General features: G+C 38.3%; 1 protein-coding gene across 1 annotated transcript in view; it reads right to left on the bottom strand.

The window, feature by feature from the left end:
• The window catches only part of COL5A2 (collagen type V alpha 2 chain), a 114,447-nt gene that overhangs the window by 42,664 nt on the left and 52,280 nt on the right, over positions 1–19,503 (bottom strand). The window contains exons 2-8 of the mRNA XM_064452028.1: positions 12,701–12,925; positions 11,195–11,208; positions 8,738–8,770; positions 8,051–8,083; positions 7,330–7,383; positions 3,412–3,522; positions 1,627–1,704 (exon numbers count right to left, since the gene is read on the bottom strand). Of these exons, the coding sequence (XP_064308098.1) occupies positions 1,627–1,704; positions 3,412–3,522; positions 7,330–7,383; positions 8,051–8,083; positions 8,738–8,770; positions 11,195–11,208; positions 12,701–12,925 (548 nt within the window). The remainder of the gene's footprint in view (positions 1–1,626; positions 1,705–3,411; positions 3,523–7,329; positions 7,384–8,050; positions 8,084–8,737; positions 8,771–11,194; positions 11,209–12,700; positions 12,926–19,503) is intronic.

Here is a 19,503-nt window from a genome sequence, read left to right as displayed (position 1 = left end):
ATCTCATAATGGAATCAATGACAAAATAAATTCATGCTGCTGTTCTCAGCCATGAGCAGCAACAAGCAGCAATGGAAGGACATATTTTCATGAATCACACAAACCACCAAAACAGCTTCCAAATGGTTGTGGCTTGTAACAGAAAATTCAGATTTCCCCTTTAAAAATTTCATGTGATTTTTAGGGAAAATCTCATGCTTAATTGTAAATTATACCATGAAGTAACCCAAATCTTGTCTGAAAGTAATTCTCTTGCTTCTAGCAATACAAAAATATCTATGGTAGACAATAACTTGCGTTTTGACAGAGGCTCAAGTTTTAGGTCTTTTACACACAATTCATTAATTTTTACTAATTTTTACAAATCAAATGTAGAACAGTTAGTAATAAGCCATTTAAGAATTCTGAACAACTTTAAAAACAAAACATAAAAAACAATGGTTCAGCTGAAAGACTGTCAGCTATTCAGTTTACAAGGGAAGGAAGAAAGTATATCACAGAACATGATGAATCAATGCAAAGACAATAAGTGAGTGCCAACTGGCTTTAGTAGACTTTGTGTAAGGCCTTAGAGAGACCTAGATATTGAAAAAAAAATACCTTAAAAGAGATACTAAAATTAAAACAAATCATATTTGAGAATGACAAAAGAAGAGGCAAGTACAAGAGATGCAATGTCTCAGGACAAATTGAGGGAAAGGATTAAGCAAAATGATGGAGGGCAACAAAGTAACTAGGACATTTGTGGAACAAATCATTGCATGTCTGCACAGCAAATTCACTGATGAGACACATTAATAAAAAATGAAAGTTCTTGGAAGAAATCACCATTAATCCTAATGCAAAATATCAGATTATCTTTAGAAACTTTCAAATTGTATTGAAACTGAGTTTGGAGGTTACTAGTGGGGAAATAACAGCAAAGAGGGTAACAGTATCTTCAAGATATCACAGTGTGATAAATACGTGTTGTGAAAGATAATATTCAAAAACAACCCCAAGAGTTCTAGCAGACACAGCTTAGGATGGTGGAACAGCTTTCATAAATAGTAAAAAATTTCAGTGTTGCCTTTAGGTCCCCAGTGCACTGGTAAGTAAAAGGCATATCTAATCAATGAGAGATGACAATGATAAAACTGGACCCACTGGAGAAGTAGAATGGCTTTCTTAAATTAATAAAGCACAGCTTTCACTTAACAGCTGGTTTCAGAAATAATTTTTACAATAACTATATTTGATGTCACAAGGTGAAAAGAAGCCTTCAAAGTTACATATTTGATTATTCTGCTTTGTATTATACCTGACACTTCCCAGTTACTCTGCAGTGACTCAAGACAGGAGAAAATCAGTCATTTCTTTTCCTGTACCTTACCGTTAGTAGCAGCTATATTTCAGAAGGAGGCAAGGAAGACAACAGAAGTCTACAGCTGGGGAAACTTTAAATTCACTTTAACAGAAGAATATTTTTTCACTTTTTTCCAGGTACTGTGCAAAACTGCACTAGAACATACTGTACATCCAGATTCTAGAGACATAAGTAGTTGAAGAGGATTAATTCCCCTTTGGGTTTTTGCATATGCACTCCACTTCACCCTGTTCTACAGTACAGGGCTAATCTGGTCTTACCACTGCACCAGGCATCAGTCCCATCTGACTGCCAAGTCCAGATTTCTCATCCAGTCCTGCCATCTGAGCTGAAAATGGCTGAAAAAATAAGATGGGTGATTTTAGCTGTCAGTCATTTTGATGGTTCATAGGCAAAAATCCATGTTACCGCATCTTCATTATTTACATTGGCTTTGCAGCACTAACAGCTAAATTCTTGTTTTAATAGCTAAAATAAAAGTTTTATTTCCTGTAAATTTGAGGTGGTTTAAGGCCTCAAAGACCAGTTGAATGCATCATATTGTCTGCTTACTCTTCTGACTCTACCTTCACTTTAATATTAAACAAATGGGAAAATGTCCTAAAATGAGTAAAGCCTCCCATGAAATTAATTAGATTTCTTTCACTATCTTCAAATTTAAATCACACCTTAACTTCACCTGCAATATTCCTTCATGTCTTCTAAGCCTTTCTTTTGTTTTCACTTACTGTGCTTCAAGTTCTGAAATATCTTAAGGTAAATGAAAATGTAGCTGATTTTACGATTACAAATCAGAATTAAATGTGTTGCCCTTATCGACCTGCTGTTCAGGCCAATTCAAAGACACAAATGAGTTAGAGCAGGAAGAACCTTCAGTGCCTTTCTTCTGCAAACATAGAGTTGAAATCAACAGTCTTATTTTGTTTCATTCAGAGCCAGATCCTCACTCGTGGCAGGCCAGAGCTTACAGTGGCTGAGAAAAAACAAGAGCACAAAGATGCATTCAAGTCTTCTAAGATTTACAGTTTGTTCCGCATCAGACTGGTCTCCAAAAACATTTTCCACAAGGCTGGAGATTTCCTAGCTTCAGAGACAGGAATACAAACCAAAAATGTCTTAGATCTCTGGCCACACCTATTCTTTCATATTTTCTGTGGATGTCTATGAAGGATGGTGGTCCAACACCCATCCTGGTGCTTCTGTGATTCTAAGAGATTCCTCCGAGCTGAAGATATTTACTTGGGCTGAGTCTGCTGGATTCAGGACTATTTGGAAAAACGGTTAAGTCAAGAAATCTTGCCCAAACTTGCAAGCCGTTGGCCTAACATGGATATTTCAGCTTATTGTCAGTATAACTCTATTGTTTTCAGTAATGTTGCAGGAACAATGGAGTGAGAAATCAAAACAAATATATTCCAAACAGCAATAACTGAATATACTTGAAAAGTTAGAATATGTATGTCATTGCCAATCACAATTAGTGTTCCATAGAAGAGAGGGGGTAGGGAGGGGTGGAGGAAAAAGAAAAAAAGTCTTGCAGAACACCTTGCCTGTATCTGCGGCTGGTCAGCACTGCTTTTCACAAACAATTCCTTACTTAATCTTCCCAGCAAAAAGTATACTTAACCACATTTTCATTTCTCCCATTAGTTATTTTGTTATTTATAATTAACCTTATTTTTTTCTTTTCTGTATTCCTAATTTGGTATACCAGTTTCTCTGTACTATTCCCCAGATCCCTTGGGTTTAAGTCAGAGGGAAGTAACGGGACCCTACTGAGGGTTTTAGATTTGGGTACCTTGTTTTTTCTAGATTCTAAAACCCATTGTGAAAGGTGTGTCCTTGCCAAGGTTTCCCATGTTCAACTTGGCCAAATTTTTGGCACAACTTGCACTGCCTCCAGCTGCTGTCCCTCATGACTGGGAGACGGGAACTGTGGGCGCAGCGTTCCATGTTCACTGAAGCGAACGGAAGTTACTCTCTGTATCATGTGGATCAGGCCCAACACTCACTTCATTTTCTACTAAAGCAAGCATAAAACTTACCCTGCTTAGTCCATCTGGTCCTGGGTGGGTAGGATGCCCTGGAGGACCAGGGTCACCAGGCTGGCCAGGGATACCAGGTTCACCATCGATCCCTTGAGGACCCCGAGGACCCTTGAAACAAAAACAGAAAAGTCAACAGTGTGCAAAGGTATTCATGAAAATCATTGTAACTGGCAAACAACTGCCTTGTGTGTGATAAATCTGTATTCCTTCATAAAGATCTTCAAACAAACAACACCCCTCAAGACCTGTTCCTACCTTCAGATCAGAACCACTGGCTAAAATTAGTCATATCTAACACAAAAATAAACTGCAGCAATTTCTCTCACATGCTCTTTCAGAAACTCAGCTTTCCTATCATTCCATACTAGAGTATACTATTCCTGAAAAACTGTTTAGCTTTGCACACAATATAGAATATCAAGAATTTACTTCTAAAATACAGATTACTCAGGTTAGTGTACATACATACTCATGCTTAGGAAACTCCAGTGTAAGGCTGGATTTTTACAGCCTCCTCACATCATGAATGGTTTAAAGACAGCTCATACTATTGCTGAATTCTCAACACAGTTGCACTGCCAAAAATGCAGAGTAACTGCCTTGGCGTTGATGGTATCTCTAGCTAGTATTTGCAGAATAGGCTGGGAGGGCATCCCATTGTTCCCATTTTGATCACTCACTTCTGATTCCTAAACTGCATTCATCTTATCTTGTGTCAGAACTAAAATTAAATACGGAAGCTGCTAATAAAACATTAGTGGAACAAAATCAATAGCAACAGGGCCAATAAAGATATAATTCAACCATAAATACTGACTTTAAAGTGCTTGTCACTTCTTCATTAGAATAAAAATGCTTGGCTACATCAAGGAAAGATCTTCTACTGTTTAATGAGCTCTTCTACTTTAAGGATCCTTAAAATAAAGCTTTGGAAGCCTGGCTCAGTGAGTCATCTTTACAAACACAATTATAATCAGACAGATTGCTTATATTTCTGTGAGATGAGGACTGTGTTTCCTTGTAGTCTGCAACACATTCCAGTGGAGTTTATGTCTGAACTAGTATGGTTTGAACTAGTATGGTTCACACATTAAAGCAAAAGCCTTCCCTTGGGAAAGGGCTACACTGGGGTAGCATTGACAATAGGATTCCTAGAAAATCCCAGTGAATGAGCTAATTCTCTCAATTCTCCACCTATCTTTATGGTCTGAAATTCCTATAAGCCTAGCAAGCAGAGGGAAATCTTTTTCTTATCAGACATAATTGTACACACACACCCTCCTCACAGAATGAGTTGTGAATAGATGGTATCCTGAAACAAATTTAGAAGATTTGTGCATGTTGGATGGAAGCAGAAGGTTCTAGCAGATAACATTATTTAATGTTTCTATTGTAAAGAAAAGCACACACTGCCAAACCTAAAAGTATATACTGTCCAAAGGGGGAAAAGAATGAGTTAGCTTCTTCAGTTTATTCTCAATATCAAAAGAAAACAGTGGCCTATCAAAATTAAGCAAGCATTAATACAACTACTGATTTTCAATATCCAAATCAAGACACCTTAACAAAATCTGACATAGACAAAGGTCTTTTTTTTCGTTTCTTTTTAGAAAAGGACCTACTTTTTAGTCACCAAAAATCAAGCCTTCTTCAAGAGCAACACTGCAAGCCCCCACTCCAAAACCCAAAAAGCCCTGGAAAAGCATGTTTGCATTTGTAGGTGGCAACTAACCAGTGGTATATAACCAATGTTGGGGTTTTATAATAAAATCCTTATTGTATTTTTATTTATTTTGTACTATTTATCTATTTATATGTATATTTTTAAAAGTTCTTTCGTTTTCTCTCACCAGCTCAACGCCAGTGAGGTTTGGGGGGAAAAAAAAAAAAGTTCTCACGCAGGCCACGAGGTGGCACCATTTAAACACGCAATTGACTCATCGTGGCCTATTGCTGCTGGTGTTCAGGAAACTACTGCAGGTTTTGCCTGTAGGGGAATAAAGTTAAATGCAGGTCATGGTAGAACACTCTCAAACTACTACCTAATTTAACTGCTACTGCAATCCATATTGATTGTGTAACCCCGTATTGGAACAAAACTTATCAATGGTTCTGAGGATGCTCAAGCTTATTGTCTGTCTTCAAAAGATCATTTGTAAACACCTGAAATTGTATCATGCTCCAAAATTCCCTCTCCCTAGACACATTTTTCAAACGCAAACATGCTATCCCCTAGCTGCTTCTCTCTCATTGTTACATTTTGAAGTAAAAAATACGCACTAATGAAGAATTTGAAGTAAAAAAATATGCTAATACTCTTGAATTCACTTTACATCCAAGTGTCCTGCTTTTGCAAAAGGCAGAGATCCATAGCAAGGTTGAGTTCCTTCTGCTCACTGGTCAGGAGGAACCCATTTAAAGAACAAAAAAAATTCCAAAGAAACAAACAAAAGTCTTAGAAATGTAGTTGGTGGTTTTCTAATACCAGCCGTCCACAATGTATTTATGCAGACTAATTTTACAAAGGGTGTCTGTACAAGGTTACCTGCTCCATGAGGCATTTTAAACCAACTGCAAACAATGTGCAGAGAGGTTATCATAATATAAAATATAGATGTGAGCTAACATTTTTTTTCAACAACTAAAAATAAAAAATCCTGCACTAGCAGTCCATCTGTAACTAAAGCAGTGCTCTTTCATCTCAGACCTACACTCTGACATACACACAGCTCACCAGAACCTTTGACATAACATTTTCAAAGGAGCTGACTGGCTCCTATTCCCTTGATATTCCTTGAAAGCAGTATAACAACCTGTGTCAAAGGAACTCAGAACTATTTACAACCTTCCAGTATTTTAGGTGCTTCTAGCCACCACTCTGTAGAGACATACAAGGGATGCACGGCACAGAATCAGAAATTATTTAGCACCTCATTCATAATACTGCATGCTAGGAAAGCACTTCAGACACATCGATAAACACAGTCAAGATTCTTCTGCACACCACAAGATTTCACAATTACTTTCAGAATTCTTTTAAGCATCTTGATACTCATTCATCAGACAAACATCTTATGGTGATCTAGAGAGCAGCAGTGGCTTGGCATCCATCTCAAAGAGGCTACGTACTCCACTGCTTTAGAAGTGTCATTACCATCTATGGACAACAGGCACTCACTGGAGCAACAGCAGAAAGGAGTCAGTTTTAGGCCTTTTCCTAAACTCAGTATTGGCTTGCTCTCTCCTGAGGGATAGGAAAATATCCACATAGAAATTACAACAATAAAACTCTTTAAAATCTTTTAGCAGCTTCTGCTCTTTGACCAAGCTTTTCAACAGGAAGATGTAGCTTCTGGTATTTTCAGCACTCCCTTTTGGCCTTTCTGTGGTTCTTACATACAGACACTGAAATTCCCTCCTGAAATCTTTATTTCCACTGAGCAATCTTGATTATATTATTCACCAGCATACCAATATATGTAGTCATGTATTAAGTCCTGCTAACTTCCTGAGCTTTGCCTTTACTGAAATACTCGGAGCCACACAGCTCACACTACTATTCATGCACAATAGTAATCAGCAAATTCTTAAATAGACAAACATGATGTTCCAGGGTTTTTTTGTTCTGGCTTTGGTTTTAAATCCTGGAGAAAGCCACGTTCTCAGACACTACTTTGGGTAACTGTTGAGAAAGCATGGCTTTTAGTGGAAATACTGTTAAACCTCTGTCAATTATCTCAAAACATGCAGGTTTCAATCTACCCGGGAAATGGTGAGATACAAACATTTTTCTGCTTGTTACCTGATTCTTGGACAACACCAGCAAAGTTCTGATAACTCTAGAAGACAGTTTAAAGCCACCTAACCTTTTGAACTTAGTCCAGTACTTGATTTCTAAGATGTTTAATAACTTACAGGTCTTCCCTTTGGTCCTCGTTCTCCTCGTGGTCCTTGTGAGCCTGGAGGTCCCTAAAAGAAAGATCAGAAATATTAAGTACCTTTTAAACTAGCTAATGATTAATAATGCTCTGAAAATATAAAATGCAATGCTTATATGAAAATTAATTTGTGGTGTTTTTTTCACATGATCATAAAGAAAACAGCTACAATCGCCAAGTATTCAATATTTCATCTCATTTCTACATTGCCTGAAGGGAGTAGAACCAGGATGCAGAGATCTACAAAATGGTTTCAGCTCTCATCTGCTCCACAGGTTAATTTAGCAAAGGTTTTCTGAATGCTGGAGGCTCTTAATGCAGAGATGTATGGGTTTGAGACACCCTTCCTGCTAGTCCAGAAGTGCTCTCTGCTTGGCGCACCCAGGGAGCATACTGCATCTCCTCCTTCTCCAGCTAGATCCCTGCTAAAAAAAACATCCTCCAGCATCAACCTCGCACAAAGTTCCTCAGGCATGCATGTACTACAAGCACTCATCCGTTCACTTAGGGCATGGGCTGACCTGAGGCTAGTAAAAAATGCCATAATCTTATTGCCTCCTCAAATCCAGTGGCTTTGCAGACAATTCCCATTACAGGCATGGAAGAGTCCCCCTACACATCATCCTCACAATACAAAATAGAAATGGCAGAAAGTGTAAAATGGTATCACCAGAGAAAGAGATCAAAAAAACACTCACGGCTGGTCCTGGGCGGCCTCGTATTCCTGAAACCTAGAGAACGCAATATGAATTCAAGTTATTGAAAAGTATATAGCAAAAGACAAAATTAAAGTACGAGGCAAGTTATAAGGCTTTTTCTTTTTTTTTTTATTTTTGGGGGGGGGGGGGGGTGGAACAACATGAATTCCACAGATTATCTCTTTCCAGTCTGGAGTATTTTTATAAGCAAAATGAGCAAAATCTTAGAAGTATCATTGTTATTTTTAAAAATACTACATATTAATACAATATGTATTGTATTAATAACTACAAAATAATACAATTATTTTGTCTCAACTTAACAATTCTTTTAATTTGTCTTCATGCTAGAAGGGGATAATAAAGATAGAAAGTGACAATTTATTTCACCAGTTTTCTGAAGTGTGTGTACATTTTCCAAATCCTAATTTACCATCATACCTCCACAAAATTTTAACAATAAAAGTAAAGATTATGATAGATTTAACTCAGTAGGATTTTTTCCCAAAATGTAATTGACAGAATTTCTAGTGTTACATATATGAAACAGCATAATTAATTCCATTCCTTTCATTCCTAGTCTGTACATTTTTTGTTCTATTTCCTTGATTACCACAATTCTGCTTTAAAGCACTAAAACATACACTTCTAGGGTATGCTGCTAAATGAAGAAAAAACTGGACTTACAGGCGGCACTATTCCAGGTTCTCCTTTTTGTCCCTGAAGGAAAAAGGAAAACATCAGATGGCAGAAAACAAGTGAAAGTTAATTAACAGTACCAGTTTCACCAAAACCATCCCTGTGACTATGACAAACGCTAAGATTTCTCTAAGGATACTACTGAGACTAAATTAAAGTACCTGCGATAGCTAATCCATACTATTTTTAATGACTATGGACACTGATTAAATGCAGGCTATAAATTAACAGACTTTCCTTAACTGCATAACACACTGGCTGAAAGAAGAGTCAAACTAAACAATTACCATGATATTTAAGTAGTAGAAAACATGTTGTCGTTCTATTATTGGATTATTTGATACATATGAAATGCAGAGGCCACAGCAGCATTCAGACTTCATTTCTTCAAGGTCTTAAATTAAAATTCATATCATTAAATTTATGGACGTAAAAAAACTGCATGTCCATCTCCAGTGTAGGGACAGAATACAAAATGACGTCACATAGCTTCAGAGTAAAGGACACAGTATTTGCCAATTGACTTTTCTTTGAGCTGAATATGTTGACAATGATTACTGTTGCATTCAAATTACTGTGTTTAGACCTATTGGTGGTAAATGATTTATTAAGGGAAAAAAGAGGACTTTGCAAAGATAAAAAATTTCCTGCCACATTTATCAAGTAATAATAAGCTGGTTACTCCATTTATTTCCATAAGTTACTTCTATATAGACAGCTACTCGGTTTTAGCAAGTGTATATACTTGATCACCTAAAAATTATTTCTATTATTTCTTGTAGCTGCTTACTATCTTAGAAGCTCATTTATCAGAATGTATTTTAATTTCTTTTGTATGAATAGATCTCCTCTTTGTTTAATTGCATACTTTGAGATGTACTGCCCACAGAAGTGTGGCTCTGTGCAAGAGCACATCATCCTGGTTCTTCGTCAGTGCCTGGACCAAGCACCCCCGTCGAGCACTCGGGCTCTGGCAGACCCACCTCCTGCAGAGCATCCTGTTGTAAAGGACCTTCACAAGTCCTTGGGTAACAGTTGCCAGTGTTTTACTTAGTGTTGACTCGAACATGGCCATGATGATATGCAAGCTGCCTTGGGTGGCCCAAATTATTACCATGGTGAAAGTAGAAAGGATGCAAAAAAACCTGTTTTCAGCATGGTTTCATACATTTAAATATGGCTGAGGAGTATTTTTATATTTGTGCAATCCTCCAGTGATTTATACAGAACCCCAGTTACTCACGGTTAAGCATAATAATGAAATACAATAGCAAATGTAAGAAAACCAAAATTCTTATTAAAAACACTATTTAGATCAATGAGGAGTGTAAAAATATCTTTTAAAGCTTGAATTTGTAAGTGTAACATTGCATTGGAACTCATCACGTCAATGCTGTGGTGAAGGTGAAGTAGCTGTGGGTTAAGTTTGCCTAGCAGTCAAAGGTGTCACTTAGGCTCCTGTAAATACACCTTACCTTAGGTGTATTACCACCATAGGTGGGTGTTGGTCTTTTCTGCCAAGTTACTAGCGATAGAACAAGAGGAAATGGCCTCAAGCTGCATCAGGGGAGGTTTAGGTTGGATATTAGGAAACATTTCTTTACTGAAAGAGTGGCCAGGCATTGGAACAGGCTGCCCAGAGAGGTGGTGGGGTCACCATCCCTGGAGGTGTTCAAAAAATGCCTAGACATGGCACTTCAGGGCATGGTTTAGGAAGCATGGTAGTGTTGGGTTGGACGTTGGACTTGATGATCCTAGAGGTCATTTCCAACCTTAATAATTATATGATTCTATGACCTCAGGTGTAGCCGTACGCAAGACAGGCTGCAAAGATGATGTACCAGCTGTGTCTCATATTTCAGTGTTTCTCAGTGGCTGCTCCAGCCTATGGGCAGTAGAGCAACAGCTATCTTGTGATTGATACCTGAATTAGGAATAGGTCAAAGCTAATACAAGGACAGCTAGACAAGACATAGTAACACCTTCCACCATAATACAGACATGCCTCCTGCACAAAGTTTTAACAATTCCAGTAGGAATGGTTAGAGGGATTGTGCTACTTACTGCACGCTGGGTGGCTATGTCTCAGCAATAAACAAGCTGAAAGTTTTAAGTTTGGCTTCTAATGGCTTAGTGTTCCCTTCCCTCTTTTTGTGGCACAGCTAGAGATGAAACAACCGAACTACTCAAACTGGAATTGCTTTTATGTAGACAGCAGGGATTTTCAGTCAAGGGATTCTCTATATTAAGACCAGAATTTCTGCCTGCATCCCAGCATTTGTTCCATGTGGACTGCAATCTCCCTAGCCACTAATGAAGATCAAGAGGAAAGAATTAAGTGTTTTTAACAGATCTTATATTTCTGTGAAGTGCTCCAAGGAAGTGCAAGAGATTCTTTTAACAGTTGTAATACATTTTAAGAAACCAATGTAAAGGAAATCTTACCTTTCTTCCTCTACCTATTAAAAAGGACAAAAGAAGAAAAAGAGGAAATTAATGGTTTTACTCTGAGAGACAGAACACAGTAAGAGTTGAGTGAAGGTGTTACAAGTAGAGCCATCCCCAATCCTGGAGGCACAGAAGGTTACTGAGGAAGGTCCCAGGGACATGCATACTCCCTTGTTCAGGTACGAGGAATCAGAATGGTTTTGCAATGATGTCCCCTGAGTCTCAGCCTTTTTCATCATTACACAGAATAAGAAAAAGCACTTTAGAAGAGCAAAACCTCTTGTAGGGAATTGTCAGAAGCTGGCCTAATGACTGACAGTGAAGTCAAAGGAATTTTTATTACTGACTTCAATACAAGGAATGTTGATGGATCCAAAACATATTACATGGTATTTTTCAAAAGATAGAGCTGACTGAGGTACTTTTGACCTCTTCTTGTTTGAAAAGCACCTAAAATATCATATAGACACTCTCATATCCACAAAAATCCTTCAGAAGAATATTCTATTAGCACCTTGAATAACAGTAAGGAATTCTGGAATGTATCCATACTGCTTTTGTACTTGTTGGGTGTACCTTGCTGGCGTTGGCCTAAGGCCTGCCACAACACAGCAGGATGCACCAGCTATTTATTAATGCTTGCCACATCTTGCTTCATTTCTCAATTTCACAAGTCCCTACTACATGCTCTTTACCACTATTTTGTTCTATATTAAGCTAATCAACAACAATTATACCTCCTGAAGAAATTGCTTTAATTATTGTATATAGAATGTAGCTCAAATAATGCAATACACGGTATTAATGAGCATTAATTGCAAGTTAAGAGATTTTCTTTTGGGAAAATTGAGGGCGTATTGCTTCATCCAAGTCTCGCCAGGAAGAAGAAATGGACTGGAAAAGACATAGTCTTCAGGGTGTATCACAGAAAGTATGCAGAGAGTTAATAATACTTCATGCTAATTTTTTTTCTTATGACTCGCAAAAGGATCATAGGTCCATGTTTCCACTTTGAGGAAATACTTTATACTGTTTACGTTTTACTGTTTACAGATAGTGTTTACATTTATTCTTTTGTTGGAGGGGCCTCAAATCAAGTGCTTTATTAAAGCATACACTTACTTTATTATATATATTTAAGCAATAAATATGTATTTATCCTGATATGTTTATTATATATATATTTATCTTAATATATTTGCATCTCAGATGAACCACATCAAGATGCCAGAATTCAACCTCCTTGAAATATCAAAACAGAATCCAGACCAACCTTTTAGTTATAAAGCCACTTGGGCTTATATCAGATTCATAGTCAGAAGAAAACTGTTTCCAAAGCCAGCTCAGGTGCAACCTAAGATTGAAGATAACTGCCAATTATCTACTCTCTTCAGATTTCAACTTGCACCATGGAAATCCTACTAGAAATTTCAGTATCATGAGGTTCCTAGGTCTTTGGGCTGTCTCTCCTTTTAAAAAAAGTGAACTGGAAAGCAATCTTACCAATGGTGGTGTCAAAATCGCGCGTTGTATGGGGACACACAGGACAGCACTCTCCTGGGGGCACCTGTGGGTTCTCACACTCCAACACATCTTGACACTGTATTTCATCACAAAGAATAGCTCCATTGTCACAGACACAAATTTGGCATGGTGAGGGCTTCCAAATATCCCTGTTCAGGTACATCTGGCCATTCTGAGTGCAGGCTATTTCTTCAACATCTTCTCCTGGGACAGGAGAGAGAATATACAACACATTTTCCAACTGTGAAATCAAAGGAGGAGTAGGTCTGGATAAGGAAAGAGCACATCTGGAGATGAGAAGCAGCATTACATACACAAAGAAAAGGGTCCACCAGCATAGCTAATATTAAGAACTTTTAAATATTAATCTTAAATATCTTTCTTACTTTAACACCTTATTTCTTGATCAGAAAGAAGTCAAATAGAGTGCAGAAACCCAATACAGTATCAAATGAACATTGCCTCACGAGTCTCTGGATATTGTTCTGCTCAGTGGGGTGTTAACTCTGTGTTGAGGAACTCCTGCCACGTACCTGCTCTTTGTAACTGTTGAGCACATGGTACTGGAGACATCTGACCAGGGAGAAGAACCTGCAAGACTTCCATATGAAACAGCATATATTACCTGCTCCCTGATGCAGGTGCCTTACACAGACAGACTTATGACAGTGTTGAAATAGACAGGGCAATGTTTGTTGAAAAGGAAAAAAATACTCATTTAATGGGGCCTTGGTGTAAGGTAATACCAACATGGAGAATCAAATCTTCCAAGCAGAACAGTCAGTCACTGTCCAGTGGCAACAGCAATCTCCAGTGCAAGCATACTTGCACCAGTGCCTCCAGCTGACTGAAGAGATGCTCCTCAAACTACTCAACTTGCTCAGTTCTTGTAATCCAGCTGGTCATGACCCTACATGATTACCCCAGCACAGACATAAATTATTGCTATGGATATATATTAACTACATACAAAATATCTCTTAAAGATTTTAACTATATATAAAAGACTATCCTTTGTGGTCATTTATATAGGAACAGCGTTGACTGACTATATGCATTTGTCCTATCTATGTACGTATTCACACATTTGTATGGACGTTGTTTTATTTTATCAAAGTTGCATATGTCTTTTTTAACCTAATCCAGACCATTTACAGAAGGTTTACTTTCTTTCTTGTCTTAATACTATTACTTTTCTTTCTTTACCTTGAACTCCAATTTAAAAGTAAGTTCTTACTAATTATTTAGAAATCCATTCAATATAATTTTTGCTTTTTCAGCTCCAATCAGTCTACTGTCACCAAGGCAGAACAACTTCTCTGGGCTCAAAATTTTCCCTGTTTGACTGACGGTAGTATTTAAGGGGACGTAACCATCTGTTTAAGTACTGTTCCATACATACTTAAGCCTATGCCTTTGTTTTCTTCCTACTTTGTAGGCAAATACTCCCAAATATCTGCATTATATTTTAATCATGACGTGAGTATATCTCAGTATGTCCTCCTAAAAATAAAATAAGTCTGATAAAGAAGTAAAGTGGAAACTTTTCTTTGGGTAACCAACATTTTACAGAATGCCTTATCAGGAAAAAAAAAAAAAAAAAAAAGAGATTTTTTACTTTGGCTTAGTGAATATTTTATCCTCTGAAGGAACACAAGTGCCCATAAAAGCAATGAACTGTCCCCAGGCTGTCCCTAGACAATGGATCACAAACCTGCAAACCAAGGGCTCCCATGCCAAGATGCCCTCATCTGAGTCATACACAGCAAAGCTGTCACACACAGTCCAGAATGATTCTCCTGACCCCTAGAATGCTGCAGAGAAAACTAATCTCACCTGGGTGAGAGCTCCATCTGACCACAGAAACCCTTCTATCAAAAATGTCTTTGAAACTGGACAATCCAGTTAAAACCTTTATCTGAAAACTCCCAAACAGCACTAATTTCTAACTGATACAAGACTGGGAATAGGGGCAATCATATATATATATACACACACACACTTACAAACACACACATATCCCAGACTATGGGGGCACTCATCCACTGTCATCCCAGACACATCCCATTAGTCAAAGATCACGGCCATTATTTTTTTAGAAAACCTGTTATTAGCATAAAAATTAACAGCTATAAGCACATGGAGAGTTTCACTGTTCTATGCATTTCTATCTTAATTTAAACCAGATGCAAAGAGAAAATCACAAAGTAATAAATATGAACATAACTGGGATTTCAGCTTCATGCCTCAAGTCCAGTTACTCCATCAATGTCAAAGCTCAGAGAAATAGAGCAGATGTGTCATTAACTGTTGCCTGCCATCACTAGCTTCTGCAGCTTTCTAACGCAAACTGAAATCCAAATTTATACCAGGTCAGCTCCTTTCTTCAATGGGTTTATCAAACCCACTGACAAAATGACTCGAAGGGGTGCTGCAGAAGCTCAGGAGGAAATGTTTTCAGTGTGAAGTAAAGACATCAACCAATTGTGCTGTACAGACTATTTATGACACTGTGAGAATCATTTTCCAAACTTCAGATCGTATTTTGGAAAGCACTCTTCTACTTCTCCCTTGTGTGCATGACATAACGTGCTGTCTGACATACTTAGCCTTTTCGCCCCAGATGTCTGGCATATGGTCTATGTCTTCCTTAATGTATCACCCGAAGAACTCATTGTGCTGTTCAGAAGAGCAGCAGTTTGCATAAATGAAATTTCTAAGTTACTGAGCCCAAAGTCAGCATTCTGTCATGACTTCAAATAAACCACATAGCAACTGCTTTGGCAAACCAGAGCTGAGCCAGATGGTGACTAGCTTCTGCCTGGGTCCCACTCAGTGGCTGAGAAAGAGGCACACAAAGGCAGGGGGAAAAAGCACATACCAACTTCTGCAAGTATACCAAGAAGTCTGTTTTCCTATCAGATTGCAGATATGCTGATAATAATAAAAAAGAAAAACCCAAAACAAAAAACCCAACACCAAAACCCAAACAAAAAAAAACCTACCCCACAATACTGCCAGAAACACATTTTTAATTTTAAATCTTTTAATTATGTTTGGTGCTTTTAGTTTTCCTTTCTGTCGCAATTGCATTAGACTGAGAGAGTAACCTGAAAAAGCAGCTACTTCAAAGCCAACTCATTCCACAAGCACATTTTGACATTTTACTCTCAGGCCTGAACTCCAGGCATGTAACCCATCTACACCCAGACTGGGAAAGGCAGCAAAGGAAATTGTTCCACTGTTTCCTCCGTGGTTTGGAAATCTGCAAGTTTTTTTAATTACAGTGACCAAGTCACAATCTCTTTGTGTCGTGTGTTCTTTCTCCCTCTGCAGTTGTAACACAAGGTACTGAATGGCTTGAGGAGCAGCTTTGGAAATTCTTAATGTGGTAAAAGGATCTGCTAGCCCATTAACTGATTCCTTTCTTGCCAACAAAAAGTACAACTCTAACTGGCATTGGACCTCACTAGAGAATCTACAGGGTTGCAAATCCATGAAAGCTGGTGAAAATTAGTTTCAAAGCAGTCTGCAAATATAAAAGGCAAGGTAGAAGAAATACCCTATCATATATTTAAGGATTCCTTCATTCATAAGCTTGCACAAAGGACCTTTGTGAAAGAGGATTTCAATGAAAAGCATAGTGAGTGCAATGCAATTATTTTTCTGCTGTATATTGATTTGTTGGAGTATCATATCAGTTTTGCTTTAAAGAACTATTTGATCAGAAGTCAAACAGTCAGTTACAACTAATATACTAAATCGTCATACTTAGAGACTATGGACCACCAGTTTGGAAGTAAAAATCACATCATGCACTGACATACCCACGCCCAGTTTTGTGACAACACTGAAATGGTACTAATTACTGGGGGGGGAACCCATCCCAGCCACTAGATGGCTGTCAAAGCCCATCACTCATCACAAGCCAGTGTCAAAGGAGTTTATGCACAGTAAAGGCATGCAAGGCACACCCTGCTTTGTACATTTTATGCTGAGCTTCTTTTCATTTCAAGTAGATTTCTCTCAAGGTTAATTCCACTCCTCAAAAAGCCACCAACAGAACAAGTGTTTTAAAAGACAGCATATGAAACCATTTTAGTCTTGCACCACCAGACATACACCATTTTGAAAGCAACACCTGGAAATTCACTGTTGTTTGGTTTGTGGCTTGAAGTTACTCCACATTACTGTACCCTTATTGCTTTCATTGACTTCTGGTTCACATTTTGTATGTGAAGAAAAGTAAGGTCTAGGAATAGAACCAACTAGAATAAAAAGAAACAAAGGAGGAAAATAACACTATAAAAAGAGAAAATTAAGCAGGGGAGCAGTGGGGGAACACACTGTCAAGCAAAAACGTTGTATACTCTTCATTGGGTAAAAAACTGGCTGGATGGCCAGGCCCAAAGAGTTGAGGAGAATGGATTTAAAATCTAATTGGCAGTCAGTCACAAGTGGTGTTCCCCAGGGGTCAGTGTTGCAGCTCATTCCATTTAATAGCTTTATCAATGACCTGGATGAGGGGATCAAGCGCACCCTTAGTAAGTTTGCAGGCAACACCAAGTTGGATGGGAATGTCGATCTGCCTGAGGGAAAAGAGGCTCTACAGAGGGACCTGGACAGGCTGGATCAATGGGGTGAGGTTCAACAAGTGTCAGGTCCTGCACTTGGGTCACAACAACCCTGTGCAACGCTACAGGCTTGGGGAGGAGTGGCTGGAGAGCTGCCTAGCGGAAAAGGACCTGGGGGTGTTGGTTGACACTGGATATGAGCCAGCAGTGTGCCCAGGTGGCCAAGAAGGCCAACAGCATCCTGGCTTGTATGAGGAATAGGATGGCCAGCAGAACTAAGGAAGCGACTGTCCACCTGAGTACTGGTGTACTCAACACCAGTGAGGCCACACCTCGAATATTGCATTCAGTTTTGGGCCCCTCACTACAAAAAGGCATTAAGATGCTGGAGTGTGTACAAAGAGCAACGAAGCTGGTGAAGTGTCTAGAGAACAAGTCTTATTAAGAGTAGGTGAAGGAACACCTTATCACTCTCTACAACTACCTGAAAGGATTTTGTAGTGAGGTGGGTGTTGGTCTCTTCTCCTAAGTAACAATTGATAGGATGAGGGGAAATGGCCTCAAATTGTGCCCCGGGGGGTTTAGATTGGATATTAGGAAATATTACTTCACCGAAAGTATTGTCAGGGATTGAAACAGGCTGCCCAGGGAAGTGGTTGAGTCACCATCCCTGGAGTTATTCAAAAGATGTTTGTATGTGGTGAACTGACAGTGTTAGGTTTACAGTTAGACCTGATGATCCTAAAGGTCTTTTCCAGTCTATACAATTCTGTGATTTTAAAAGAAAGGGGTAATAAGGGGGAGAAAAGAAAGACTACTCCACATATACGAACAGGGAGGTTTGCTGAACCTGTCATCCTAAGGTCTTATTTTTCCTTGCAGAAACGCCCCCTAAGTCCCAGACGCTACTCTTCTGTTATCCATCTCTATGTATAGACAACCTAATATGGAAGCAGTCAACCACCATTACCTCAGCTGAAGAGAAGGCTGGTCTACGATAGAGGAGAATACATCTCTCAATGCCCTACTTGGGAAAAAAATCGTCCAAGGAAAACTTGCAAATATATAAGAACTCTGCAGATATTAACACCTTTATTTCAGAGATGAATGGTAAGGGAAAGAAAAGGATTTGACAACAAAGCAGCTCCATTTCACTACATTTTTTACTAGCTCTACCAATGCAATAATTAAAGGAGCTGAAAGGCTGATAGACCTACAGCAATAGAGGACATAGTCTAACAAAGGCAGAAAGATGACTGGTATTGAAAGCAGAGTCTGCCAGTTTTATGCTTTCTTCTGCCAAGGGAGACTTCTTGATGCATACTGTAACTAAACACCAACGCTTTCACATTGCTTGACATAAAAAGACTGGAACAGAAGAGGTGTGGTTATTTAATGACAAAGGGCTGGAAACAAAACAGCTTGTGCAGGTAGTTTCTCATCTTCTCTTTGTTATCCTGATGGTAGTTTTTGAAAAGTGTAAGGAAATATAAGATTACATAGATTAGGTAGTTTTTAAACTTAAAAAAAATTCTAGAATATGAAAAGCTGAGCTTCAGGTTATGAATTACAAAATTTAATCCTGCTGCCTTACAAAGCAGAGGGGAAGAAATAAATCAAAGTGAGAGATGATATGTGCTAACAACCATTTTGCAGATATACCGTTGTGCATACGTACAGGCTGCCAAGAGAGGGACAAGAGGAGTTTGCTGTTAATAAATCTTTGATTGTCAGCCTGCTGCAGCAGTAAGGTAGGGCTTGATCCAGTTCTCATTTTTCCCCAGTGGAAAAAACTTTTCATTTACTCCAATAAGAATCAGAGCACATGTTTTCTCTTTTGATAGGCTTTTTTTTGAGTGGTAATATATAAAGTATTATCCAAATTACTGTGCCATGCAAATTATAACGTAAACATCAATTATTCTGAAAATCAGTTATGTTTCAGGAGTGCTGATAAATACAAAACCTATTTTGCATTTGTTGCACAGACACAATTCTTGTTAATGATTAACACACATTTACATAAGCACTTTACAGTTACCTACATGAAGATGAACATGGAATCCCTTACCAATAAAAGACTGAACTGATTCACAATTCACTTAATATGAAACATTTGTTTGTCAAAATGAAATCAAATTTGCAGACATTTCCACTCAGGGTCCATCATACATCTCAGTGAACTTTACATAACAGCTACAGTACAAC

The sequence above is a fragment of the Phalacrocorax carbo genome, chromosome 5 (assembly GCF_963921805.1).
Source record: "Phalacrocorax carbo chromosome 5, bPhaCar2.1, whole genome shotgun sequence".
Lineage (NCBI taxonomy): Eukaryota > Metazoa > Chordata > Aves > Suliformes > Phalacrocoracidae > Phalacrocorax > Phalacrocorax carbo.
The sequence above is the reverse complement of the archived record's forward strand: the minus strand, read 5'-3'. Positions and strand labels throughout refer to the sequence as shown.